Genomic DNA, 26,395 nt, shown 5'->3' with positions numbered 1-26,395 from the left:
CCCAGCCCTAATGCCGGCCCTCGGGTCAATAACTTGTGGGAGGCGGGCACCCCATCCTCTGCCAAGGAATCGTGCCAGAATGGTGGTGAATCCTTTTGTTGTGGCCATTATCGGGAGGCTTGTTGCAGAAGGAAAAAGAGGTGACCAGCGAGCTGCCAGGTTTTAAAAAAATATTTTCCCAACTAATTATTTATCTCGCCGATGAGGCCTGTGCATGGCTGTGTGCTGACAGCGCTTGCACAGGTCGCTCTTCAACGTTTTCCCCATGACCGCCTTGCCAACGACTTCGGGGGATCTAATGGTTGGCACATGCATTCCAAGAGTGCAAGTGGCAGGAAACCCAGCAGTGGCCATGTTTCCCTCATTTACATGCATTCACAATATAGGCGCAGTATCCCCTGGCAGGACCAGCCACTAAGAAAGCTTGTAGAGCAGAGGGCTTCAGCCACTCCGACTTGGTGGTTATCTCTTGTCCTTAGACAGTGAAGAACTTCCCTCCTGACAAATAAGGTAACCGGACATTGGTCTGAAGTTTACCAGTTACATTGAACAATCCAATAGGAGGAAGGATGTGCCACGCTATTCACAACTGCATGATTAATTGCCACGACACTCTGAGATGCATGTTGATGCCACGTTTAGATTTACTATTTGCATTTCAGGTCAGCTAACGCAATACAAATAAAATGATGATACCTGGAATGGGAGGAGTATCAGGACGTACATTCCTGGTAGTAACAACAGCCTAAATGCAAAAAAAAATTGCTTTAAATATAACCAGAAAAGTGTATAGATTAACGCGTTATCCTGAAACAAAATCTACTTAATTACTGGTCGGTAACCAGAGGACACAGATTTAAGATAACTGGCAAAAGAACCAGAGGAGAGACAATTTTTTACGCAGTGAGTTATGACCACCTGAAAAGCAGATTCAACAGTAACTTTCAAAGGGAATTGGATATATACTTGAAAAAGAAATATTTGCAGGGCTATGGAGAAAGAGCAGGGGAGTGGGACTAATTGGATAGCTCTTTCAAAGAGCCAGTATAGGCACGATGGGCCGAACGGCCTCCTTCTCCGCTGTGTGATTCTATGATTCTACACTGACCCGAAAAGGCACAGTTATAACTTCCTCAGTTTTATGCACTTGATATAACAAATTTTATCACTCTTCCCGTAGGAAGCAACTTTCCTGAAACATTGTGGGGAACAGGACTCAGGTACATTACTGAAAGGTAGTTATCAGCAAATTCAAGTTTTACATGTTTCACAGAGAAGCTCCCTCAGGCACTGAGGCTTCTGGAGTGCGGGAAGTTTGAATCAACTTGATTTAGCCGCAAATAGGCCAGGTTGGTCAGTCAGTCATGATGTCAGGAAGAATTTCTTTACAAAAAGGGTAGTGGAAATCTGGAATACTCTCATCCAAAAAGCTGTTGATGTTAGCTCAACTGAAAATTTCAAAACTGAAATTGATAGATTTTTATTAGGTAAGGGTAGTAAGGGATATGGAGCCAAGACGGTCAATGGAGTTAAGATAGAGATCAGTCTGATCTAATTGAATGGCGGAACAGGTTCGAGGAGCTGTATGGCCTACTCCTTTTCCTATGTTCAGTCCTTCAGCTGAGAGACAGGTGCATTACTGTTAACGTGTTTATTGAGTCATTTCTGGTTCAAAATAGGAATATGAATTCTCAGTTCCAACCCTGGGAATCATTCAGCTGCGGACGCTGAGAAACTGAACCCCAGCAGTTGGTTCCTTGGCAAAAGGCACAGAAATGACATGGAAAAGTCTGGGTCTTTGAATAAAGCTGTGTTTATGCTCACAGAATAAAACAGAAACCACCTACCAGGGAAGCCCACAAGTGTGCTGGTTGACATCTTTCGGGAACAAGCAAGCTGTTAACAGGGCTTGTTTTACACTTTTTAAATAAATCAGCGGATTCTAATTCCTGCTTTCCGGGGAGAGGTGGTGTGGGGAGCCCCACTGACTGTAAGGCAGATCCCCGGAGCACGGCAATCTTAAATCCGCTGATTTAACTGGAGTGCAAAAGCAGATCAGCGGCTGGCAAATACTGCCAACAAGTCGGTCCTCTTCCTGAGCAGGGCAAAAGCAATCATCTCAGGGGGAGTAGTAAGAATTATAGTGATGCTCCCCACTAGTTTGCAGTAATTATGTTTTGACTACATTTTATTTTTATACGCCTATGCATTGGGTGGTAGTGTAGTGGTTATGTTACTGGACTAGTAATCCAGATGGACATTAGTTCAAATCTCTCTGTGGCAGTTTCAGAATTTGAATTTAGTTTTTTTTTAAATCTGGAAATAAAAGGTTGATACCACTAAAAGTGACCGTGAAGGATTGTCATAAAAACACAACTGGTTCACTAATGTCCTTACTCCAGTCCCATAGTACGTGGTTGATGCTTAAAAGTGGGAACGGACGGGCAAAAAAAACTGCCTTGACCACATCCCAAGAACAAAAGAAAATTACTAGTAGATAGAGTCATAGAGTCATAGAGTTATACAGCACGGATAGAGGCCCTTCGGCCCATCGTGTCCGCGCCGGCCGTCAGCCCTGTCTACTCTAATCCCATATTCCAGCATTTGGTCTGTAGCCTTGTATGCTATGGCTGTGACATTGCATACAAGGCTACGGACCAAAGACACAAGATCTCTTGTGACATTGTTAGTGGCAAGGTTATGCTGTTCAAAACAAGTTTAATGTCTTTTAAAAACCTTTTCATGGGTCATTTATCCCATTAAGTGCCTCTCAGTGACAGGAGTCAGCATTCCTGGACTCTTAGCATTCTCTACCCCACCCCTATTGATTTTGTTCAGCCCCAGTTTCCAGTTCTGGTAAAGGATCTACACTCGAAATGTTAATCTGTCTTTCCCGTTTGCAGGTGCAGTTTTTTTTTAAGGAGAGGGGCATTACATCAGGTATTGCAGAATGCATTACCCTGCTGGTGTGGTAGGACTGCGTCCCTTTAAAACCTTAAGGTCTAAGGTGGGACAGAGGTGAATCACCTGCTTCAGAAACACTACCAAGTGTCACAATTAGGAACAATGCATCAAACACTTGGATTCAATTTACAGGGAGATGTTTGCTGTTAAATTCTTCAAGGATACAAAAGTCACAACTCTAATCCTCCTCAGACAGTGTTCTATCTCACGCTACCTTTGTTTCTGTCAGACAGTCCAAACTGCAGACATATCCATGGATGCTATCTTTGCCTCTACATGGTCAATCACTCGTGAAGTGATACATGAAGGCATCCTATCTCACACTGATTTTGCTCTCTCCTCAGTGATACTCTAACACACCTCATTCAACTGGTCGTCAACTTGATTGACTCCAAGAGTGTTTTCACGGAGCATAGAGGGCGACTGTTCTGTTTCACAGGAAAGAGAAAAAGAATGATTAAAAATTAAAAGCATACCAATAAGATTCTCCATATAAATCAAACTTAAACATGTCATGAGGGAATTGCAAAAACTAAAGTCACTAAATAGACATTTACCTCTCAGAGAATGGTATAAAACTAGAAATAAAAGCACAGAGCTTGAGCACAGAGGTTGGCAAGGACAAAGAGTGAATTTCTAATGGAGTGAAGTGCTAACAGAGTGAAAACTTTCAACGGGGAATTTGGTGAGTGTGGGAATTAGATGCAGAGGGGGAAGGAGGTGCTAAGTGATTTAAACCAAGGAACTATAAATTAATCTATCAACTTTTAAAACTTAAATAAAAAAAATACATAATTTTCTTTTTAAAAAGCTAAGATTAAGACTGAGCGGAGCATAAAGTGAGCCACACAAGGAATCAAAAATCAAGAAAAAAAATCAAAAAGTGACGTCACAAGACAAGGAGGCGTGCCGAGGGAAAGTCAGTAATTATTTAGTTATTGTTTTTAGTGGTTCTAGTTAATAGTGATTAGAGTCTTTAGTGTTAGATAAACGGTAAATTGCCTTAAAGCTAAACAAACAGTTTAATTAACTGTAGCTAACACAGCGGGACAGCTGGGGCCCATCACATGCACATCCTGTGCCATGTGAGAACTCCAGAATACTGTGTGTCCTGGAAAATGTGCAGGAAGTGCCGCCAACTGCTTGAGCTCTGAGCTTGTGGGGCAGCTGCCGTCACTACAGTGAATACGGGAAGCTGAGAGTTTCGTGATAGCACGTTTCAGAAGGTGGTCACCCCACAGTGACGGAGAGTTCAGGCGGAGAGGGAGTGGGCGATCACCAGACAGACTAGGGAACAGGCAGGCAGTGCAGGAGTCCCCTGGGAGCGTGGCACTCACAAAGTGGTATTGAGTGTTGAATACCAGTGAGAGTGTTGGCACCTCGGGGAAGTGCAGTCAGGGGCAAATCCACAGCACCAGCTACACAGGGGGCAAAAGAAATGCAGTTGTTATAGGGGATTCGATAGTCAGGGGGATAGACAGGCGTTACTGCAACCGCTGACTTGAGTCCCCACATGGTGTGTTGCCTCCCTGGTGCCAGGGTAAAGGGCATCCCTGAGAGGGTGCAGAACATTTTGAGGGGGGAAGGGGAACAGCAAGAACTCGTGGTCCACATGGGAACCAATGACATAGGAAGGAAAAGGGTCGAGGTCCTGCAGTCAGAGTTTCAGGAGCTAGGGAGGAAGTCAAAAAGCAGGACCTCAAAAGGTAGTAATCTCTGGATTACTCCCAGTGCCACGCACTAGTGAGTATAGGAATAGTGGGATAAGACAGGTTAATGCGTGGCTGGAGCAATGGTGCAGGAGGGAGGGCTTCAGATTCCTGAGGAATTGGGACCAGTTCTGGGGCAGGAGGGACCTGTACAAGATGGGCGGGTTGCACCTCAACAGAGCTGGGACCAATGTCCTTGTGGGGAGGTTCACTAGTGCTGTGGGGGAGGGTTCAAACTAATTTGGCAGGGGGATGGGCACCAGGATGAAACATTAGAGGAGAAGCAAGGTGCACAGAGAACTGGGAGGGACAAATAGCACTAGAGTAAAGAATAGTTCAGAAATAGGAGGGATCAGACAGAGGGCAAATGCGAGGCAGTCTAAGATGAGATTGGAGTGCATGTGCGTAAATGCACGTAACGTGGCAAATAAGGTTGGTGAGCTGCAGGCTCAAATCGCCACATGGGACTATGATATAATGGCAATAACAGAGACCTGGCTCAAAGAAGGGGAGGATTGAGTACTTAATATACCTGGCTACTAGGTATTCAGGAAAGAAAGGAGGGCAGGGGTGGAATTGATCAAGCAAACCACTGTAGCACTGGAAAGGGATGATATAGTTGAGGGGTCAAAGACAGAATCTATTTGGTTAGAATTAAGGAACAGTAGAGGAGCTATTATGCTACTGGGTGTATATTATAGGCCACCAGGCAAATTACAGAAAGATGCAAGAACTGTAGAGTCGTGATAACAGGGGACTTCAATTATCCCAATATAGACTGGGACAGTAACAGTGCAAAGGGCAAAGAAGGGGAGGAATTCCTGAAATGTGTTCAAGAGCACTTTTTGGAACAGTATGTTTCCAGCCCAACCAGGAAGGAAACAGTGTTGGATCTAATTCTGGGGAATGAAGTCAGGCAGGTGGAGCATGTTTCAGTGGGGAAGCATTTGGGAAACAGTGATCATAACATCATTAGGTTTATAATAGTTCTTGATAAGGACAGGGAACAATCAAATGTGAAAATGTTTAACTGGAGGAGGGCAAATTTCATTGAGTTCCAGGTGGTTTGGAATCAAAAATTCATAGGCAAAACAGTAATTGAACACTGGGAGGCCTTCAAGGAGGAGTTGGTTTGGATACAGAGTAGACACAACCCTATGAGGGCAAAACATTTGCCTGAGGAAGGAGAAAATCTCCGAAAGCTTGTGAATTTAAAATAAAATTGCTGGACTATAACTTGGTGTTGTAAAATTGTTTACTATGAGGGGAAAGGAAGGGCATCCAAAGCTAGGGCTCCCTGGATGACTAAAGATATAGAGATTAAAATTAAACAGAAAAAGGAGGCTTATGACGAATGTAAGATTCAGAATATAGTAGAGAACCAGGCTGAAAACAGAAAGTATGGAGGGGAATAAGGGGGCAATGAGAGAGTATGAGAACAGATTAGTGGCTAACATAAAAGGGAACCCATAAGTCTGTTACAGGCATATAAATAGTAAAAGGATAGTCAAAGGAAGGGTGGGACCAATTAGGAACAAAAAACTAGATTTTCCTGTGGAGGCAGAGGGCATGGCTGAGGTACCAAATAAATACTTTGCATTGGTCTTCACTAGAGAAGAGGATGCTGCCATTGTAGCAGTAAAGGGGGAGGTAGTAGCGATATTGGATCGGATAAAAATAGATAAAGAGGAGGTACTTAAAGATTGGCAGTACTCAAAGTAGAAAAGGCACCCGGTCTGGATGTGATGCATCCTAGGTTACTGATGGAAGTAAGGGTGGAAATTGCGGAGCCTCTGACCACAATCTTCCAATCATCTTTAGATATGGGGATGGTGCCAGAGGACTGGAGGATTGCACACGTTACACCTCAGTTCAAAAAAGGGGAGAGGGATAAACCCGGCAATTACGGGCCAATCAGCCCAACGTCAGTGGTGGGGAAACTTTTAGAGACAATAATCTGGGACAAAATTAATTGGCACTTGGAAAAGTATGGGCTAATAAATGAAAGTCAGCACGGATTTGTTAAAGAAAAATCGTATTTGACTAACTTGATTGAGTTCTTTGATGAAGTAATGGTGAGGTTGATGAGGGTAATGCAGTTGATGTGTATATGGACTTTCAAAAGGCATTTGATAAAGTACCACATAATAGATTTGTGAGCAAAATTAAAGCCCATGGGATTAAAGGGACAGTGGCAGTGTGGACATAAAATTAGCTAGGGGACAGAAAGCAGAGAGTAGTGGTGAACGGTTGTTTTTCAGACTGGAGGAAAGTATACAGTGGTGTTCCCCAGGGATCAGTATTAGGACCATTGCTGTTTTTGAATTTCAAAGTTTACATATGACACGAAACTCGGAAATGTAGTAAACGATGTGTAGGATGGTAACACACTTCAGGAGGCATAGACAGACTGGTGAAATGGGCAGGAACATGGCAGATGAAATTTAAAGCAGAGAAGTGCGAAGAGATGCATTTTAGTAGGAAGAATGAGGAGAGGCAAAATAAACGAAATGGTACAATTTTAAAAGGGGTGCAGGAACAGAGAGAGCTGGAGGTACAGATACACAAATCTTTGAAGGTGGCAGGACAAGTTGAGAAGGCTGTTAAAAAAGCATATGGGATCCTGGGCTTTACTGATAGAGGCATAGGGCACAAAAGCAAGGAAGTTATGCTAAACCTTTATAGAAACACTGGTTAGGCTTCAGCTGGAATATTGTGTTCAATTCTGGGCACCACACTTTAGAAAGGATGTCAAGGCTTTAGAGAGGGTGCGGAAGAGATTTACTAGAATGGTACCAGGGATGAGGGACTTCCGTTATGTGGAGAGACTGGAGAAGCTGGGGTTGTTCTCCTTAGAGCAGAAAAGGTCGAGGGGAGATTTGATGGAGGTGTTCAAGATCATAAACAGTTTTGATAGAGCAAATAAGCAGAAATAGTTTCCAGTGGCAGAAGGGTCAGTAACCAGAGGACACAGATTTAAGGTGATCAGCAAAAGAGCCAGAGGTAACATGAGGAAACATTTTTTTTACGCAACGAGTTGTAATGATTTGAAATGCACTGCCTGAAAGGATGGTGGAAGCAGATTCAATAGTAACTTTTGAAAGGAAATTAGATAAATACTTGAAGGAAAAAAATTACAGGGCTATGGAGAAAGAGCAGGGAATGGGACTAATTGGATAGCTCTTTCAAACAGCCGGCACGAGCACGATGGGTTGAATGGCCTCTTCCTGTGTTGTACCTACTGTGATACTGTGATATTAAATCAGGGGCAGTTTAATATCCAACAGGGTAGCAGCCTTGGCTCAGTGGTAGCACTCTTGTCTCTGAGTCAGAAGGTCATGGGTTCAAGTCCCACTCCAGAGACTTGAGCAAGTCTGGTATTTCAGTGCAGTAGTGAGCAAGTTGTCGGTGCCGTCTTTCGGATGAAACATTTCCCATCTGCCTTTTTGGGTGGATGTAAAATATCTCATGGCACTGTTTGAAGAAGAGCACAGGAGTTTCTCCCAGTGTCATGGGAATTTATCCCTCAACCAACATCAAAAACATCGTCAGCATTACTACCAGTGCCACATGCTAGTGAGTATAGGAACAGGAGAATAGACCGGATGAATGCGTGGCTGCAGGGATGATGTAGGAGGGAGGGATTTAGATTCCTGGGACATTGGGACCGGTTCTGGGGAAGGTGGGACCTGTACAAGCGGGACGGTTACACCCGAGCAGGACCGGGACCGATGTCCTCGCAGGGGTGTTTGCTGGTGCTGTTGGGGAAGGTTTAAACTGGAATGGCAGGGGGATGGGAACCTGAGCAGGGAGACAGAGGAGGGGGAAACAAGATTAGAAACAAAAGACAGAAAGGGAAGAAGCAATAGTGGAAGGCAGAGAAAACAAAGGCGAGAAACAAATAGGCCATAGTGCAAAATAAAACTAAGATGACTCGCAATCTTAAAAAGACAAGTCTAAAGGCATTGTGTCTTAATTCGTGGAGCATTCACAATAAGGTGGATGAATTAACAGCGCAGATAGATATTAACGGTTATGATATAGTTGCAATTACGGAGACATGGCTGCAGGGTGACCAAGAATGGGAACTGAACATCCAGGGGTATTCAATATTTAGGAAGGTACAGGCAAAAAAGTGAAAGGAGGTGGGGTAGCATTGTTAGTAAAGGAGGAAATCAATGCAATAGCGAGGAAGAATATTGGCTCAGAAAATCACAATGTGGAATCTGTATGGGTGGAGCTAAGAAACACCAAGGGGCAGAAAACGTTGGTGGGGGTTGTCTATAGGCCCCCAAACAGTAGTGGAGATGTAGGGGAGGGCATTAAACAGGAAATTAGAGACGCATGCAAGAAGGGTACAACTATAATCATGGGTGACTTTAATATACATATAGATTGGTCAAACAAAATTAGCAATAATACTGTGGGGGAGGAATTCCTGGAGTGTGTACATGATGGATTTCTAGACCAATACGTTGAGGAACCAACTAGAGGACAGGCGATCCTAGACTGGGTATTGTGCAATGAGAAAGGATTAATTAACAATCTTGTTGTGCGGGGTCCCTTAGGGAAGAGCGACCATAATATGATAGAATTCCTCATTAAGGTGGAGAGTGAAGTAGTTGAATCCGAAACTAGGGTCCTGAATCTAAATTAAAGGAAATTACGAAAGTATGAGGTGCAAGTTGGCTATGATAGTTTGGGGAACTTTACTAAAAGGGATGACGGTGGGTAGGCAATGGCTAATATTTAAAGAACGTGTGCAGGAATTATAACAATTATTCATTCCTGTCTGGTGCAAAAATAAAACACGAAAGGTGACTCAACCGTGGCTTACAAAAGAAATTAGGGATAGTATTAGATCCAAAGAGGAGACATATAAAATTGCCAGAAAAAGCAGTAAGCCTGAGGATTGGGAGCAGTTTAGAATTTAGCAAAGGAGGACAAAGAGATTGATTAAGAGGGGAAAAATAGAGTATGAGAGTAAACTAGCAGGGAACATAAAAACTGACTGTAAAAGCTTCTATAAATATGTCAAGAGAAAAAGATTAGTGAAGACAAATGTAGGGCCCTTACAGTCAGAAAGGGGGGAAATTATAATGGGGAAGAAATGACAGAACAATTTTTCAGGAGAACAGCGTCCACGACACCACACAACCCTGCCACGGCAACCTCTGCAAGACATGCCAGATCATCGACACAGACACCAACATCACACGAGAGGACACCACCCACCAGGTACATGGTTCATACTCCTGTGACTCAGCCAACGTTGTCTACCTCATACGTTGCAGAAAAGGATGCCCCGGAGCATGGTACATTGGCGAGACCATGCAGACACTGCGACAACGGATGAACGGACACCGCGCAACAATCGCCAGACAGGAGGGTTCCCTCCCAGTCGGGGAACACTTCAGCAGTCAAGGACATTCAGCCACCGATCTTCGGGTAAGCGTTCTCCAAGGCGGCCTTCGAGACACACGACAACGCAAAATCGTCGAACAGAAATTGATAGACAAGTTCCGCACCCATGAGGACGGCCTCAACTGGGATCTTGGGTTCATGTCACGCTACACGTAACCCCACCAGCGAAAAAAAGTTATCTGTTTTTAACACAACGGGTCATTCTCTGTCTTTCTCTTCCTTTCGGATGTTTCTCTCTCTCTCTGTCTGTCTTTTGTTCTGGCCGTTTGTGTATTCGGTGGTCCTGTAGGTAACATCACTCTGGCTGAACACTTTGATTGCCTTGACAACGGGCAGTTGGAAAGATTATCTGTAATCACCAGGTATTGTTCTCTGACTATAAATGCGGTAACCTTCCATGGAATCCCACACTCGCTCACCTGACGAAGGAGAAAGCCTCCAAAAGCTTGTGATTTTCAAATAAAACAGTTGGACTATAACCTGGTGTTGTAAGATTCCTTACAGAACAATTAAACACGTTCTTTGGTTCTGCCTTCACAAAGGAGGACACAAATAACCTCCCAGAAATGTTAGGGAACCAAGGGTCTAGTGAGAGGGAAGAACTGAAGGAAACTAGTATTAGTTAAAAAAAATAGTGCTCGGGAAATTAGTGGGGCTAAAGGCTGACAAATCCCCAGGGCCTGATAATCGACATCCCAGAGTACTAAAGGAAGTGGCCCTGGAAATAGTGGATACATTGGTGGTCATCTTCCAAAATTCTATAGACTCTGGAACAGTTCCTACAGATTGGACGGTAGCAAATGTAACCCCACTATTTAAAAAAGGAGGAAGAGAAAAAATAGGGAATTACAGACCAGTTAGCCTAACATCAGTAGTGGGGAAAATGCTAGAGTCTATTATAAAAGATGTGATAACAGAACACTTGGAAGGCATTAACGGGATTGGACAAAGTCAGCATGGGTTTATGAAAGGGAAATCATGCTTAACAAATCTACTGGAGTTTTTTGAGGATGTAACTAGTAGAATAGATAGGGGAGAACCAGTGGATATGGTGTACTTGGATTTTCAGAAGGCTTTTAATAAGGTCCCACACAAGAGGTTAGTGTGTAAAATTAAAGCACATGGGATTGGGGGGAATATTCTGGCAAGGATTGAGAATTGGTTGACAGACAGGAAACAGAGAGTAGGAATAAACGGGTCTTTTTCCGGGTGGCAGGCAGTGACTAGTGGGGTACCGCAGGGATCAGTGCTTGGGCCCCAGCTATTCACAATATATATCAATGATTTGGATGAGGGAACTAAATGTAACATTTCCAAGTTTGCAGACGACACAAAGCTGGGATGGAATGTGAGCTGTGAGGAGGATGCAAAGAGGCTCCAATGTGATTTAGACAAGTTGGGTGAGTGGGCAAGAACATGGCAGATGCAGTATAATGTGGATAAATGTGAGGTTATCCACTTTGGTTGTAAAAACAGAAAGACAGATTATTATCTGAACGGTGATAGATTGGGAAAAGGGGAGGTGCAACGAGACCTGGGTGTCCTTGGCCACTTCCTTTAGTACTCTGGGAGCATTCAGGTGCAGCAAGCAGTTAGGAAGGCGAATGGTATGCTGGCTTTCATTGCAAGTGGATTTGAGTACAGGAGCAAGGATGTCTTACTGCAGTTATACAGGGCCTTGGTGAGACCACATCTGGAGTATTGTGTGCAGTTTTGGTCTCCTTATCTGAGGAAGGATGTCCTTGCCATGGAGGGAGTGCAACGAAGGTTCACCAGACTGATTCCTGGGATGGCAAGACTGATATATGAGGAGAGATTGCGTCGACTGGGCCTATATTCACTAGAGTTTAGAAGAATGAGAGGTGATCTCATTGAAACATATAAAATTCTAACAGGGTAGACAGACTAGATGCAGGGAGGATGTTCCCGATGGCTGGGGAGTCCAGAGCCAGGGATCACAGTCTCAGAATACGGGGTATACCATTTAGAACCGAGATGAGGAGAAATTTCTTCACTCAGAGGGTGGTGAACCTGTGGAATTCTCTACCACAGAAGGCAGTGGAGGCCAAGTCATGAGATGTATTTGAGAAGGAGATAGATATATTTCTTAATGCTAAAGGGATCAAGGGATATGGGGAAAAAGCGGGAACAGGGTACTGAGTTAGACAATCAGCATAATCATTTTGAATGGCGGAGCAGGCCCGAATGGCCTACTGTTGCTCCTATTTTCTATGTTTTTATGTAAAACAGATTATCTGGTCATTTATCCCATTGCTGTTTGTGGGAACTTGCTTTCAGCAAATTGGCTGCCATGTTTCGTACTTACAACAGTGACTACAGTTCAAAAGCACTTCAATGGCGAAGAAGTGCTTTGGGATATGCTAAAGTCCTGAAAGGCACTGTTTAAAGCAAAGTTCTTTCTTAACATTCAAAATCACCAGGATTATAGGATTTTAGTTTTTTTTTATTCGTTCATGGGATGTGGGCGTCGCTGGCAAGGCCAGCATTTATTGCCCATCCCTAATTACCCTTGAGAAGGTGGTGGTGAGCCGCCTTCTTGAACCGCTGCAGTCCATGTGGTGAAGGTTCTCCCACAGTGCTGTTAGGGAGTTCCAGGATTTTGACCCAGCGACGATGAAGGAACGGCAATATATTTCCAAGTCAGGAGGTGTGTGAGTTGGAGGGAAACATGCAGGTGGTGTTGTTCCCATGTGCCTGCTGTCCTTGTCCTTCTAGGTGGTAGAGGTCACGTGTTTGGGAGGTGCTGTCGAAGAAGCCTTGGCGAGTTGCTGCAGTGCATCCTGTGGATGGTACACACTGCAGCCACTGTGAGCCGGTGGTGAAGGGAGTGAATGTTTAGGGTGGTGGATGGGGTGCCAATCAAGCAGGCTGCTTTGTCCTGGATGGTATTGAGCTTCTTGAGTGTTGTTGGAGCTGCACTCATCCAGGCAAGTGGACAGTATTCCATCACACTCCAGACTTGTGCCTTGTGGATGGTGGAAAGGCTTTGGGGAGTCAGGAGGTGAGTCACTTGTGGCAGAATACCCAGCCTCTGACCTGCTCTCGTAGCCACAGTATTTATATAGCTGGTCCAGTTAAGTTTCTGGTCAATGGTGACCCCCAGGATGTTGATGGTGGGGGATTCGGCAATGATAATGCCGTTGAATGTCAAGGGGAGGTGGTTAGACTGTCTCTTGTTGGAGATGGTCATTGCCTGGCACGAATATTGCTTTGCCACTTATCAGCCCAAGCCTGGATGTTGTCCAGGTCTTGCTCCATGCGGGCACGGACTGCTTCATTACCTGAGGGGCTGCGAATGGAACTGAACACTGTGCAATCATCAGCGAACATCCCCATTTCTGACCTTATGATGGAGGGAAGGTCACTGATGAAGCAGCTGAAGATGGTTGGGCCTCGGACACTGCCCTGAGGAATTCCTGCAGCAATGTCCTGGGGCTGAGATGATTGGCCTCCAACAACCACTAACATCTTCCTTTGTGCTAGGTATGACTCCAGCCACTGGAGAGTTTTCCCCCTGATTCCCATTGACTTCAATTTTACTAGGGCTCCTTGGTGCCACACTCAGTCAAATGCTGCCTTGATGTCAAGGGCAGTCACTCTCACCTCACCTCTGGAATTCAGCTCTTTTGTCCATGTTTGGACCAAGGCTGTAATGAGTTCGAGAGCCGAGTGGTTCTGGCGGAACCCAAACTGAGCATCAGTGAGCAGGTTATTGGTGAGTAAGTGCTGCTTGATAGCACTGTCGACGACACCTTCCATCACTTTGCTGATGATTGAGAGTGGACTGATGGGGCAGTAATTGGCTGGATTGGATTTGTCCTGCTTTTTGCGGACAGGACATACCTGGGCAATTTTCCACATTGTCGGGTAGATGCCAGTGTTGTAGCTGTACTGGAACAGCTTGGCTAGAGGCGCAGCTAGTTTTGGAACACAAGTCTTCAGCACTACAGCCGGGATGTTGTCGGGGCCCATAGCCTTTGCTGTATCCAGTGCACTCAGCCGTTTCTTGATATCACATGGAGTGGATCGAATTGGCTGAAGACTGGCTTCTGTGATGGTGGGGATATCGGGAGGAGGTCGAGATGGATCATCCACTCGTCACTTCTGGCTGAAGATGGTTGCAAACGTTTCAGCCTTGTCTTTTGCACTCACGTGCTGGACTCCGCCGTCATTGAGGATGGGGATGTTTACAGAGCCTCCTCCTCCCGTTAGTTGTTTAATTGTCCACCACCATTCACGACTGGATGTGGCAGGACTGCAGAGCTTTGATTTGATCCGTTGGTTGTGGAATCGCTTAGCTCTGTCTATAGCATTTTGCTTCCACTGATTAGCATGCATGTAGTCCTATGTTGTAGCTTCACCAGGTTGGCACCTCATTTTTAGGTACGCCTGGTGCTGCTCCTGGCATGCTCTTCTACAATCCTCATTGAACCAGGGTTGATCTCCTGGCTTGTTGGTAATGGTAGAGTGAGGAATATGCCGGGCCATGAGGTTACAGATTGTGCTGGAATACAATTCTGCTGCTGCTGATGGCCCACAGCGCCTCATGGATGCCCAGTTTTGAGCTGCTGGATCTGTTCTGAATCTATCCCATTTAGTACGGTGATAGTGCCACACAGCACATTGGATGGTGTCCTCAGTGCAAAGACAGGACTTCGTCTCCACGAGGACTGTGCGGTGGTCATTCCTACCAATATTGTCATGGACAGATGCATTTGCGACAGGTAGATTGGTGAGAACGAGGTCAAGTAAGTTTTTCCCTTGTGTTGGTTTTAGTTACATGGTTAAAAACTAGAAACATGGAAATGAACACAGAAAAGGCTGAAGTGTTTGTGGGGCACGTTCCCGTTTCCAATGGGAAATGTTCCGGTCACCCTGGGGTACTCTTGCAAGATCAGGGGTGGACACAGTCTTGGAAAGTGTAGAGGGAGCTCTGAACTGAAGCCATGAATCTAGCTAAGAGTGGTCAATACTGTTTATAAGTCGAAATGAGAAAAGTAATGCATTCTCCAGCACTGTCTCACCCCTACTTGATGACGAGTACACGACAGATTTCTAAGGAACACTAGTGAAAGTAAACATTTCTGCTCTTGATCAGCCAAATGAAACACTAACACAACCCATTAAATGAGTGCAGAATGTTTTATCAACTAACATGGATAATTTAGCATAACAAAGATGGCCCTCGCTCGAGCATAAGGGCTGCTTGACCTGTCACTTTCACTGATTTGATTTGCATTTCATCAAATCTTGTTCAAGGTACTTCTTGGCACATCTGTTGTAGTTGATGCCCATCCATCATTGGAAGAAGAAAACAAAGTTAACCAGACCAGATTTCCCCTCCTTGTGGTCTCTGATCACAGGGAAGCATGGCAGAGCTCTGCAACGCACAGATTTTCTGCCTGCACAAGGGCATGTGGCATCAGGTAGCATCAAGCCTCATCTTCAGCCCTCCATTTTTCCAGTCTCATCATATGATACAATATCCTTAAGCTGGACTCCTCCAAAAACAACAGGTACATTGCTTGGGGGAGGTGGAAACCCTCAGCCAAAATAGAATGGTCCAGTCCTGGGAAGAACACTGCCTCAGTAACTGGCAAGTCAACTCAAGTGACAGGCAGCTCTGTGACTAACGCCTGTGAGAATCTACTTGGGAGGCAGTGCTACTTGACTACAAGTGGAGCGAGAGAGAGGAGAGAGAGCGGAGCACGGGATCGGCGATAAAAGGATAGGAGGAGAGAGAGAGCGGAGCGCGGGATCGGCGATAAAAGGATAGGAGGAGAGAGAGAGCGGAGCGCGGGATCGGCGATAAAAGGATAGAGAGGAGAGAGAGAGCGGAGCGCGGGATCGGCGATGAGAGGAGAGAGAGAGCGGAGCGCGGGATCGGTGATAAAACGAGGGGAGAGGGGAGAGAGGAGAGAGAGAGAGCGGAGTGCGGGATCAGTGATAAAAGGAGAGGCGAGAGAGGAGAGAGAGAGCGGAACACAGGATCGGCGATAAAAGGATAGAGAGGAGAGAGAGAGCGGAGCGCGGGATCGGCGATAAAAGGATAGAGAGGAGAGAGAGAGAGCGGAGCACGGGATCGGCGATAAAAGGATAGGAGAGGAGAGAGAGAGCAGAGCGCGGGATCGGCGATGAGAGGAGAGAGAGAGCGGAGCGCGGGATCGGCGATGAGAGGAGAGAGAGAGCGGAGCGCGGGATCGGTGATAAAACGAGGGGAGAGAGGAGAGAGAGAGAGCGGAGTGCGGGATCAGTGATAAAAGGAGAGGCGAGAGAGGAGAGAGAGAGCGGAACACGGGATCGGCGATAAAAGGAGAGAGGAGAGAGAGAGAGCGGAGCGCGGGATCTGTGATAAAAGGAGGGGCGAGAGGAGAGAGAGCGGAGCACGGGATCAGTGATAAAAGGAGAGCGAGGAGAGAGAGAGCGGAGCGCGGGATCAGTGATAAAAGGAGAGCGAGGAGAGAGAGCGGAGCACGCGATCAGTGATAAAAGGAGAGCGAGGAGAGAGAGAGCGGAGCGCGGGATCAGTGATAAAAGGAGAGCGAGGAGAGAGAGCGGAGCACGCGATCAGTGATAAAAGGAGAGCGAGGAGAGAGAGAGCGAAGCGTGGGCTCAGTGATAAAAGGAGAGAGAGGAGAGAGCGCGGAGCGCGGGATCAGCGATAAAAGAGAGAGGAGAGAGAGGAGCACGGGATCGGCGATAAGAGAGAGAGAGCGGAGCACGGGATCTGTGATAAAAGGTGAGGCGAGAGGGGAGAGAGAGCACGGGATCGGCGATAGAAGGTGAGGAGAGAGAGAGAGAGCGCGGAGCGCGGGATCGGCGATAAAAGGAGAGCGAGGTGAGAGAGCGGAGCGCGGGATCAGTGATAAAAGGAGAGCGAGGAGAGAGAGAGCGGAGCGCGGGATCAGTGATAAAAGGAGAGGAGAGAGAGCACGGAGTGCGGGATCAGTGATAAAAGGAGGAGAGAGAGCACGGAGTGCGGGATCAGTGATAAAAGGAGGAGAGAGAGGAGAGAGTGGAGCACGGGATCAGTGATAAAAGGAGAGGAGAGAGAGCACGGAGTGCGGGATCAGTGATAAAAGGAGAGGAGAGAGAGGAGAGAGTGGAGCGCGGGATCAGTGATAAAAGGAGGAGAGGAGAGAGAGCGGAGCGCGGGATCAGTGATAAAAGGAGGAGAGAGAGAGAGAGAGAGAGAGCTGAGCGCGGGATCAGTGATAAAAGGAGGAGAGAGAGGAGAGAGAGTGGAGCGCGGGATCAGTGATAAAAGGAGAGGAGAGAGAGCACGGAGCGCGGGATCAGTGATAAAAGGAGAGGAGAGAGAGGAGAGAGTGGAGCGCGGGATCAGTGATAAAAGGAGGAGAGGAGAGAGAGCGGAGCGCGGGATCAGTGATAAAAGGAGGAGAGAGAGAGAGAGAGAGAGCTGAGCGCGGGATCAGTGATAAAAGGAGGAGAGAGAGGAGAGAGAGGAGAGAGAGAGAGAGCACGGAGCGTGGGATCAGTGATAAAAGGAGGAGAGAGAGGAGAGAGAGAGCGGAGCGTGGGATCAGTGATAAAAGGAGAGCGAGGAGAGAGAGCGCGGAGCGTGGGATCAGTGATAAAAGGAGAGGAGAGAGAGAGCGGAACACGGGATCAGTGATTAAAGGAGGAGAGGAGAGAGAGAGAGAGAGCGGGATCAGTGATAAAAGGAGGAGCGAGAGAGAGAGAGAGTGGAGCGTGGGATCAGTGATAAAAGGAGAGCGAGGAGAGAGAGCGCGGAGCGTGGGATCAGTGATAAAAGGAGAGGAGAGAGAGAGCGGAGCGTGGGATCAGTGATAAAAGGAGAGGAGAGAGAGAGCGGAGCGCGGGATCAGTGATAAAAGGAGAGCGAGGAGAGAGAGAGCGGAGCGCGGGATCAGTGATAAAAGGAGGAGCAAGAGAGAGAGCAGAGCGCGGGATCAGCGATAAAAGGAGAGAGGGGAGAGAGTGGAGCACGGGATCAGTGATAAAAGGAGAGGAGAGAGAGGAGAGAGTGGAGCGCGGGATCAGTGATAAAAGGAGAGGAGAGAGAGGAGAGAGTGGAGCGCGGGATCAGTGATAAAAGGAGAGGAGAGAGAGCGCGGAGCACGGGATCAGTGATAAAAGGAGAGGAGAGAGAGAGCGGAGCGCGGGATCAGTGATAAAAGGAGAGGAGAGAGAGCGCGGAGCACGGGATCAGTGATAAAAGGAGAGGAGAGAGAGCACGGAGCGTGGGATCAGTGATAAAAGGAGGAGCGAGAGAGAGAAAGAGAGAGAGAGCGGGATCAGTGATAAAAGGAGAGAGAGGAGAGAGAGAGCGGAGCGCGGGATCAGTGATAAAAGGAGAGGAAAGAGAGAGCATGGAGCGCGGGATCAGTGATAAAAGGAGAGCGAGGAGAGAGAGCGGAGCGTGGGATCAATGATAAAAGGAGAGCGAGGAGAGAGAGCGGAGCGCGGGATCAGTGATAAAAGGAGAGGAGAGAGAGAGAGAGCGGAGCGCGGGATCAGTGATAAAAGGAGAGCGAGGAGAGAGAGCGGAGCGCGGGATCAATGATAAAAGGTGAGGAGAGAGAGAGAGCGGAGCGCGAGATCAATGATAAAAGGAGGAGAGAGAGAGAGAGAGAGAGCGGAGCGCGGGATCAGTGATAAAAGGAGAGGAGAGAGAGAGAGCGGAGCGCGAGATCAATGATAAAAGGAGGAGAGAGAGAGAGAGAGAGCGCGGAGCACGGGATCAGTGATAAAAGGAGAGGAGAGAGAGAGAGCGGAGCGCGAGATCAATGAAAAAAGGAGGAGAGAGAAAGAGCGGAGCGCGGGATCGTTGATAAAAGGAGAGGAGAGAGAGAGAGCGGAGCGCGAGATCAATGATAAAAGGAGGAGAGAGAGAGAGAGAGCGGAGCGCGGGATCAGTGATAAAAGGAGAGGAGAGAGGAGAGAGTGGAGCGCGAGATCAATGATAAAAGGAGGAGAGAGAGAGAGAGAGCGGAGCGCGGGATCAGTGATAAAAGGAGAGGAGAGAGAGAGAGCGGAGCGCGGGATCAGTGATAAAAGGTGAGGAGAGAGAGAGAGAGAGCGCGGAGCGCGGGATCAGTGGTAAAAGGAGAGCGAGGAGAGAGAGAGCAGAGCGCGGGATCAGTGATTAAAGGAGGAGAGGAGAGAGAGCGGAACACGGGATCAGTGATTAAAGGAGGAGAGGAGAGAGCGGAGCACGGGATCAGTGATAAAAGGAGGAGCGAGAGAGGAGAGAGAGCGGAGCGCGGGATCAGTGATAAAAGGAGGAGAGAGAGAGAGAGAGTGGAGCGCGAGATCAGTGATAAAAGGAGGAGAGAGAGGAGAGAGAGCGGAGCGCGGGATCAGTGATAAAAGGAGGAGAGAGAGGAGAGAGAGTGGAGCACGGGATCAGTGATAAAAGGAGAGAGAGAGGAGTGGAGCGCGGGATCAGTGATAAAAGGAGAGAGAGAGGAGTGGAGCGCGGGATCAGTGATAAAAGGAGAGAGAGGAGAGAGAGCGCGGAGCGCGAGATCAGTGATAAAAGGAGAGGAGAGAGGAGAGAGAGTGGAGCGCGGGATGAGTGATAAAAGGAGGAGAGAGAGGAGAGAGAGCGGAGGGCGGGATCAGTGATAAAAGGAGAGGAGAGTGGAGAGAGAGTGGAGCACGGGATCAGTGATAAAAGGAGGAGAGAGTGGAGAGAGTGGAGTGCGGGATCAGTGATAAAAGGAGAGGAGAGAGAGGAGAGAGAGCGGAGCGCGGGATCAGTGATAAAAGGAGGAGCGAGAGAGAGAGAGGAGAGAGAGAGAGAGAGCACGGAGCGCGGGATCAGTGATAAAAGGAGAGAGAGAGGAGTGGAGCGCGGGATCAGTGATAAAAGGAGGAGAGAGAGGAGAGAGTGGAGCGCGGGATCAGTGATAAAAGGAGAGGAGAGAGAGCGGAACACGGGATCAGTGATAAAAGGAGGAGCGAGAGAGGAGAGAGGAGAGAGAGAGCGGGATCAGTGATAAAAGGAGAGAGAGGAGAGAGAGAGCGGAGCGCGGGATCAGTGATAAAAGGAGAGGAAAGAGAGAGCATGGAGCGTGGGATCAGTGATAAAAGGAGGAGAGAGAGGAGAGAGCAGAGGGCGGGATCAGTGATAAAAGGAGGAGAGAGAGGAGAGAGCAGAGGGCGGGATCAGTGATAAAAGGAGGAGAGAGAGGAGAGAGAGTGGAGTGCGGGATCAGTGATAAAAGGAGAGGAGAGAGAGGAGAGAGAGTGGAGCACGGGATCAGTGATAAAAGGAGGAGAGAGAGAGCGGAGCACGGGATCAGTGATAAAAGGAGGAGAGAGTGGAGAGAGTGGAGCGCGGGATCAGTGATAAAAGGAGGAGCGAGAGAGAGAGAGAGGAGAGAGAGAGAGAGAGAGAGCACGGAGCGCGGGATCAGTGATAAAAGGAGAGAGAGGAGAGAGTGGAGCACGGGATCAGTGATAAAAGGAGAGGAGAGAGAGGAGAGAGTGGAGCGCGGGATCAGTGATAAAAGGAGGAGAGAGTGGAGAGAGTGGAGCGCGGGATCAGTGATAAAAGGAGGAGAGAGAGGAGAGAGTGGAGCGCGGGATCAGTGATAAAAGGAGAGAGAGGAGAGAGTGGAGCACGGGATCAGTGATAAAAGGAGGAGAGAGAGGAGAGAGTGGAGCACGGGATCAGTTATAAAAGGAGGAGAGAGAGGAGAGAGTGGAGCGCGGGATCAGTGATAAAAGGAGGAGAGAGAGGAGAGAGTGGAGCACGGGATCAGTGATAAAAGGAGGAGAGAGAGGAGAGAGTGGAGCACGGGATCAGTGATAAAAGGAGAGGAGAGAGGAGAGAGAGTGGAGCGCGGGATCAGTGATAAAAGGAGAGGAGAGAGGAGAGAGAGCGGAGCGCGGGATCAGTGATAAAAGGAGAGGAGAGAGGAGAGAGAGTGGAGCGCGGGATCAGTGATAAAAGGAGAGGAGAGAGGAGAGAGAGTGGAGCGCGGGATCAGTGATAAAAGGAGGAGAGAGAGAAGAGAGTGGAGCGCGGGATCAGTGATAAAAGGAGGAGAGAGAGAGAGAGAAAGAGAGAGAGAGCGGGATCAGTGATAAAAGGAGAGAGAGGAAAGAGAGAGCACGGAGCGCGGGATCAGTGATAAAAGGAGAGCGAGGAGAGAGAGAGCGGAGCGTGGGATCAGTGATAAAAGGAGAGGAGAGAGAGAGAGAGAGGAGCGCGGGATCAGTGATAAAAGGTGAGGAGAGAGAGAGAGAGCGCGGAGCACGGGATCAGTGATAAAAGGAGGAGAGAGAGAGAGCGGAGCGTGGGATCAATGATAAAAGGAGGAGAGAGAGAGGAGAGAGTGGAGCGCGGGATCAGTGATAAAAGGAGAGAGGAGAGAGAGCACGGAGCGCGGGATCAGTGATAAAAGGAGAGAGGAGAGAGAGCACGGAGCGCGGGATCAGTGATAAAAGGAGAGGAGAGAAAGCACGGAGCGCGGGATCAGTGATAAAAGGAGGAGAGAGAGGAGAGAGTGGAGCACGGGATCAGTGATAAAAGGAGAGAGGAGAGAGAGCACGGAGCGCGGGATCAGTGATAAAAGGAGAGGAGAGAGAGGAGAGAGAGAGCGGAGCGCGGGATCAGTGATAAAAGGAGAGCGAGGAGAGAGAGAGCGGAGCGCGGGTTCAGTGATAAAAGGAGAGCGAGGAGAGAGAGCGCGGAGCGCGGGATCAGTGATAAAAAGGAGGAGAGAGAGGAGAGAGCGGAGCACGGGATCAGTGATAAAAGGAGAGGAGAGAGGAGAGAGAGCACGGAGCGCGGGATCAGTGATAAAAGGAGGAGAGAGAGGAGAGAGAGAGTGGAGCGCGGGATCAGTGATAAAAGGAGGAGAGAGAGAGCGGAGCGCGGGATCAGTGATAAAAGGTGAGGAGAGAGAGAGGAGAGAGTGGAGCACGGGATCAGTGATAAAAGGAGGAGAGAGAGAGGAGAGAGTGGAGCGCGGGATCATTGATAAAAGGAGAGGAGAGAGAGAGAGCGGAGCGCGAGATCAATGATAAAAGGAGAGGAGAGAGAGCACGGAGCGCGGGATCAGTGATAAAAGGAGGAGAGAGAGGAGAGAGTGCAGCACGGGATCAGTGATAAAAGGAGGAGAGAGAGGATAGAGAGCGGAGCGCGGGATCAGTGATAAAAGGAGGAGAGAGAGAGAGAGTGGAGCGTGGGATCAGTGATCAAAGGAGAGAGAGGAGAGAGAGAGCGGAGCGCGGGATCAGTGATAAAAGGAGAGAGAGAGAGAGAGAGAGCAGAGCGCAGGATCAGTGATGAGAGGAGAGAGAGGAGAGAGCGGAGCACGGGATCAGTGATAAAAGGAGAGGAGAGAGGAGAGAGAGCACGGAGCGTGGGATCATTGATAAAAGGAGGAGCGAGAGGAGAGAGCAGAGGGCGGGATCAGTGATAAAAGGAGGAGAGAGAGAAGAGAGAGCGGAGTGCGGGATCAGTGATAAAAGGAGGAGAGAGAGAGCGGAGCACGGGATCAGTGATAAAAGGAGAGAGAGGAGAGAGCGGAGCGCGGGATCAGTGATAAAAGGAGAGGAAAGAGAGAGCATGGAGCGCGGGATCAGTGATAAAAGGAGAGAGAGGAGAGAGCGGAGCACGGGATCAGTGATAAAAGGAGAGGAGAGAGGAGAGAGAGCACGGAGCGTGGGATCATTGATAAAAGGAGGAGCGAGAGAGAGAAAGAGAGAGAGAGCGGGATCAGTGATAAAAGGAGAGAGAGGAGAGAGAGAGCGGAGCGCGGGATCAGTGATAAAAGGAGAGAGAGGAGAGAGCGGAGCGCGGGATCAGTGATAAAAGGAGAGGAAAGAGAGAGCATGGAGCGCGGGATCAGTGATAAAAGGAGGAGAGAGAGGAGAGAGCAGAGGGCGGGATCAGTGATAAAAGGAGGAGAGAGAGAAGAGAGAGCGGAGTGCGGGATCAGTGATAAAAGGAGGAGAGAGAGAGCGGAGCACGGGATCAGTGATAAAAGGAGGAGAGAGAGAAGAGAGAGCGGAGTGCGGGATCAGTGATAAAAGGAGGAGAGAGAGAGCGGAGCACGGGATCAGTGATAAAAGGAGGAGAGAGTGGAGAGAGTGGAGCACGGGATCAGTGATAAAAGGAGAGGAGAGAGAGGAGAGAGAGCGGAGCGCGGGATCAGTGATAAAAGGAGGAGAGAGAGAGCGGAGCACGGGATCAGTGATAAAAGGAGGAGCGAGAGAGAGAGAGAGGAGAGAGAGAGAGAGAGCAAGGAGTGCGGGATCAGTGATAAAAGGAGGAGAGAGAGGAGAGAGTGGAGCGCGGGATCAGTGATAAAAGGAGGAGAGAGAGGAGAGAGTGGAGCACGGGATCAGTGATAAAAGGAGAGAGAGGAGAGAGAGCGGAGCGCGGGATCAGTGATAAAAGGAGAGGAGAGTGGAGAGAGAGTGGAGCGCGGGATCAGTGATAAAAGGAGGAGAGAGAGGAGAGAGTGGAGCGCGGGATCAGTGATAAAAGGAGGAGAGAGAGGAGAGAGAGAGGAGAGAGAGAGTGGAGCACGGGATCAGTGATAAAAGGAGAGGAGAGAGGAGAGAGAGCGGAGCGCGGGATCAGTGATAAAAGGAGGAGAGAGAGGAGAGAGTGGAGCGCGGGATCAGTGATAAAAGGAGGAGAGAGAGGAGAGAGAGTGGAGTGCGGGATCAGTGATAAAAGGAGAGAGAGAGGAGTGGAGCGCGGGATCAGTGATAAAAGGAGGAGAGAGAGGAGAGAGTGGAGTGCGGGATCAGTGATAAAAGGAGGAGAGAGAGGAGAGAGTGGAGCACGGGATCAGTGATAAAAGGAGAGGAGAGAGGAGAGAGAGCGGAGCGCGGGATCAGTGATAAAAGGAGGAGAGAGAGGAGAGAGTGGAGTGCGGGATCAGTGATAAAAGGAGGAGAGAGAGGAGAGAGTGGAGCACGGGATCAGTGATAAAAGGAGAGGAGAGAGGAGAGAGAGCGGAGCACGCGATCAGTGATAAAAGGAGGAGAGAGAGAGCGGAGCACGGGATCAGTGATAAAAGGAGGAGAGAGAGGAGAGAGAGTGGAGCACGGGATCAGTGATAAAAGGAGAGAGAGGAGAGAGTGGAGCACGGGATCAGTGATAAAAGGAGGAGAGAGAGGAGAGAGTGGAGCGCGGGATCAGTTATAAAAGGAGGAGAGAGAGGAGAGAGTGGAGCACGGGATCAGTGATAAAAGGAGGAGAGCGAGGAGAGAGTGGAGCACGGGATCAGTGATAAAAGGAGGAGAGAGAGGAGAGAGTGGAGCGCGGGATCAGTGATAAAAGGAGGAGAGAGAGGAGAGAGTGGAGCACGGGATCAGTGATAAAAGGAGGAGAGAGAGGAGAGAGTGGAGCGCGGGATCAGTTATAAAAGGAGGAGAGAGAGGAGAGAGTGGAGCACGGGATCAGTGATAAAAGGAGGAGAGCGAGGAGAGAGAGCGGAGCGCGGGATCAGTGATAAAAGGAGGAGAGAGAGGAGAGAGTGGAGCACGGGATCAGTGATAAAAGGAGGAGAGAGAGGAGAGAGTGGAGCACGGGATCAGTGATAAAAGGAGGAGAGAGAGGAGAGAGTGGAGCGCGGGATCAGTGATAAAAGGAGGAGAGAGAGGAGAGAGTGGAGCACGGGATCAGTGATAAAAGGAGGAGAGAGAGGAGAGAGTGGAGCGCGGGATCAGTTATAAAAGGAGGAGAGAGAGGAGAGAGTGGAGCACGGGATCAGTGATAAAAGGAGGAGAGCGAGGAGAGAGAGCGGAGCGCGGGATCAGTGATAAAAGGAGAGGAGAGTGGAGAGAGAGTGGAGCGCGGGATCAGTGATAAAAGGAGGAGAGAGAGGAGAGAGAGTGGAGTGCGGGATCAGTGATAAAAGGAGGAGAGAGAGGAGAGAGAGTGGAGTGCGGGATCAGTGATAAAAGGAGAGAGAGGAGAGAGAGCGGAGTGCGGGATCAGTGATAAAAGGAGGAGAGAGAGAGAGAGAGGAGAGAGAGAGAGAGAGAGAGAGAGAGCACGGAGCGCGGGATCAGTGATAAAAGGAGAGAGAGGAGAGAGTGGAGCACGGGATCAGTGATAAAAGGAGAGGAGAGAGAGGAGAGAGTGGAGCGCGGGATCAGTGATAAAAGGAGGAGAGAGAGGAGAGAGCGGAGCGCGGGATCAGTGATAAAAGGAGAGAGAGGAGAGAGTGGAGCACGGGATCAGTGATAAAAGGCGGAGAGAGAGGAGAGAGTGGAGCACGGGATCAGTGATAAAAGGAGGAGAGAGAGAAGAGAGTGGAGCACGGGATCAGTGATAAAAGGAGAGGAGAGAGAGCGCGGAGCGCGGGATCAGTGATAAAAGGAGGAGAGAGAGAGAGAGAAAGAGAGAGAGAGCGGGATCAGTGATAAAAGGAGAGAGAGGAAAGAGAGAGCACGGAGCGCGGGATCAGTGATAAAAGGAGAGCGAGGAGAGAGAGAGCGGAGCGTGGGATCAATGATAAAAGGTGAGGAGAGAGAGCGCGGGATCAGTGATAAAAGGTGAGGAGAGAGAGAGAGAGCGCGGAGCACGGGATCAGTGATAAAAGGAGGAGAGAGAGAGAGCGGAGCGTGGGATCAATGATAAAAGGAGGAGAGAGAGAGGAGAGAGTGGAGCGCGGGATCAGTGATAAAAGGAGAGCGAGGAGAGAGAGAGCGGAGCGCGGGATCAATGATAAAAGGAGGAGAGAGAGAGGAGTGGAGCGCGGGATCAGTGATAAAAGGAGAGGAGAGAGAGCACGGAGCGCGGGATCAGTGATAAAAGGAGGAGAGAGAGGAGAGAGTGGAGCACGGGATCAGTGATAAAAGGAGAGAGGAGAGAGAGCACGGAGCGCGGGATCAGTGATAAAAGGAGAGGAGAGAGAGAGCGGAGCGCGGGATCAGTGATAAAAGGAGAGCGAGGAGAGAGAGAGCGGAGCGCGGGATCAGTGATAAAAGGAGAGCGAGGAGAGAGAGCGCGGAGCGCGGGATCAGTGATAAAAAGGAGGAGAGAGAGGAGAGAGCGGAGCACGGGATCAGTGATAAAAGGAGAGGAGAGAGGAGAGAGAGCACGGAGCGCGGGATCAGTGATAAAAGGAGGAGAGAGAGGAGAGAGAGAGTGGAGCGCGGGATCAGTGATAAATGGAGGAGAGAGAGAGCGGAGCGCGGGATCAGTGATAAAAGGTGAGGAGAGAGAGAGGAGAGAGTGGAGCGCGGGATCAGTGATAAAAGGAGGAGAGAGAGAGGAGAGAGTGGAGCGCGGGATCAGTGATAAAAGGAGAGGA

At 48.7% G+C, this 26,395-nt stretch overlaps 2 protein-coding genes across 2 annotated transcripts in view; one reads left to right on the top strand and one right to left on the bottom strand.

Moving 5' to 3' along the window:
- LOC137327125 (RCC1 and BTB domain-containing protein 1-like) overlaps window positions 1–10,566 on the top strand; it is a 118,425-nt gene extending 107,859 nt beyond the window's left edge. Inside the window, exon 14 of the mRNA XM_067992599.1 lies at window positions 9,968–10,566. The gene's annotated coding sequence lies outside the window, so the exon portion shown is untranslated. The remainder of the gene's footprint in view (window positions 1–9,967) is intronic.
- Window positions 1–26,395, bottom strand: part of phf11 (PHD finger protein 11) — a 246,166-nt gene that overhangs the window by 58,362 nt on the left and 161,409 nt on the right. The window contains exons 34-35 of the mRNA XM_067993443.1: window positions 3,325–3,392; window positions 697–745 (exon numbers count right to left, since the gene is read on the bottom strand). Of these exons, the coding sequence (XP_067849544.1) occupies window positions 697–745; window positions 3,325–3,392 (117 nt within the window). The remainder of the gene's footprint in view (window positions 1–696; window positions 746–3,324; window positions 3,393–26,395) is intronic.

Source organism: Heptranchias perlo, chromosome 11 (assembly GCF_035084215.1).
Source record: "Heptranchias perlo isolate sHepPer1 chromosome 11, sHepPer1.hap1, whole genome shotgun sequence".
Taxonomy (NCBI): domain Eukaryota; kingdom Metazoa; phylum Chordata; class Chondrichthyes; order Hexanchiformes; family Hexanchidae; genus Heptranchias; species Heptranchias perlo.
Note: the sequence above shows the minus strand (reverse complement) of the source record. Positions and strands in the feature narration are given on the sequence as shown.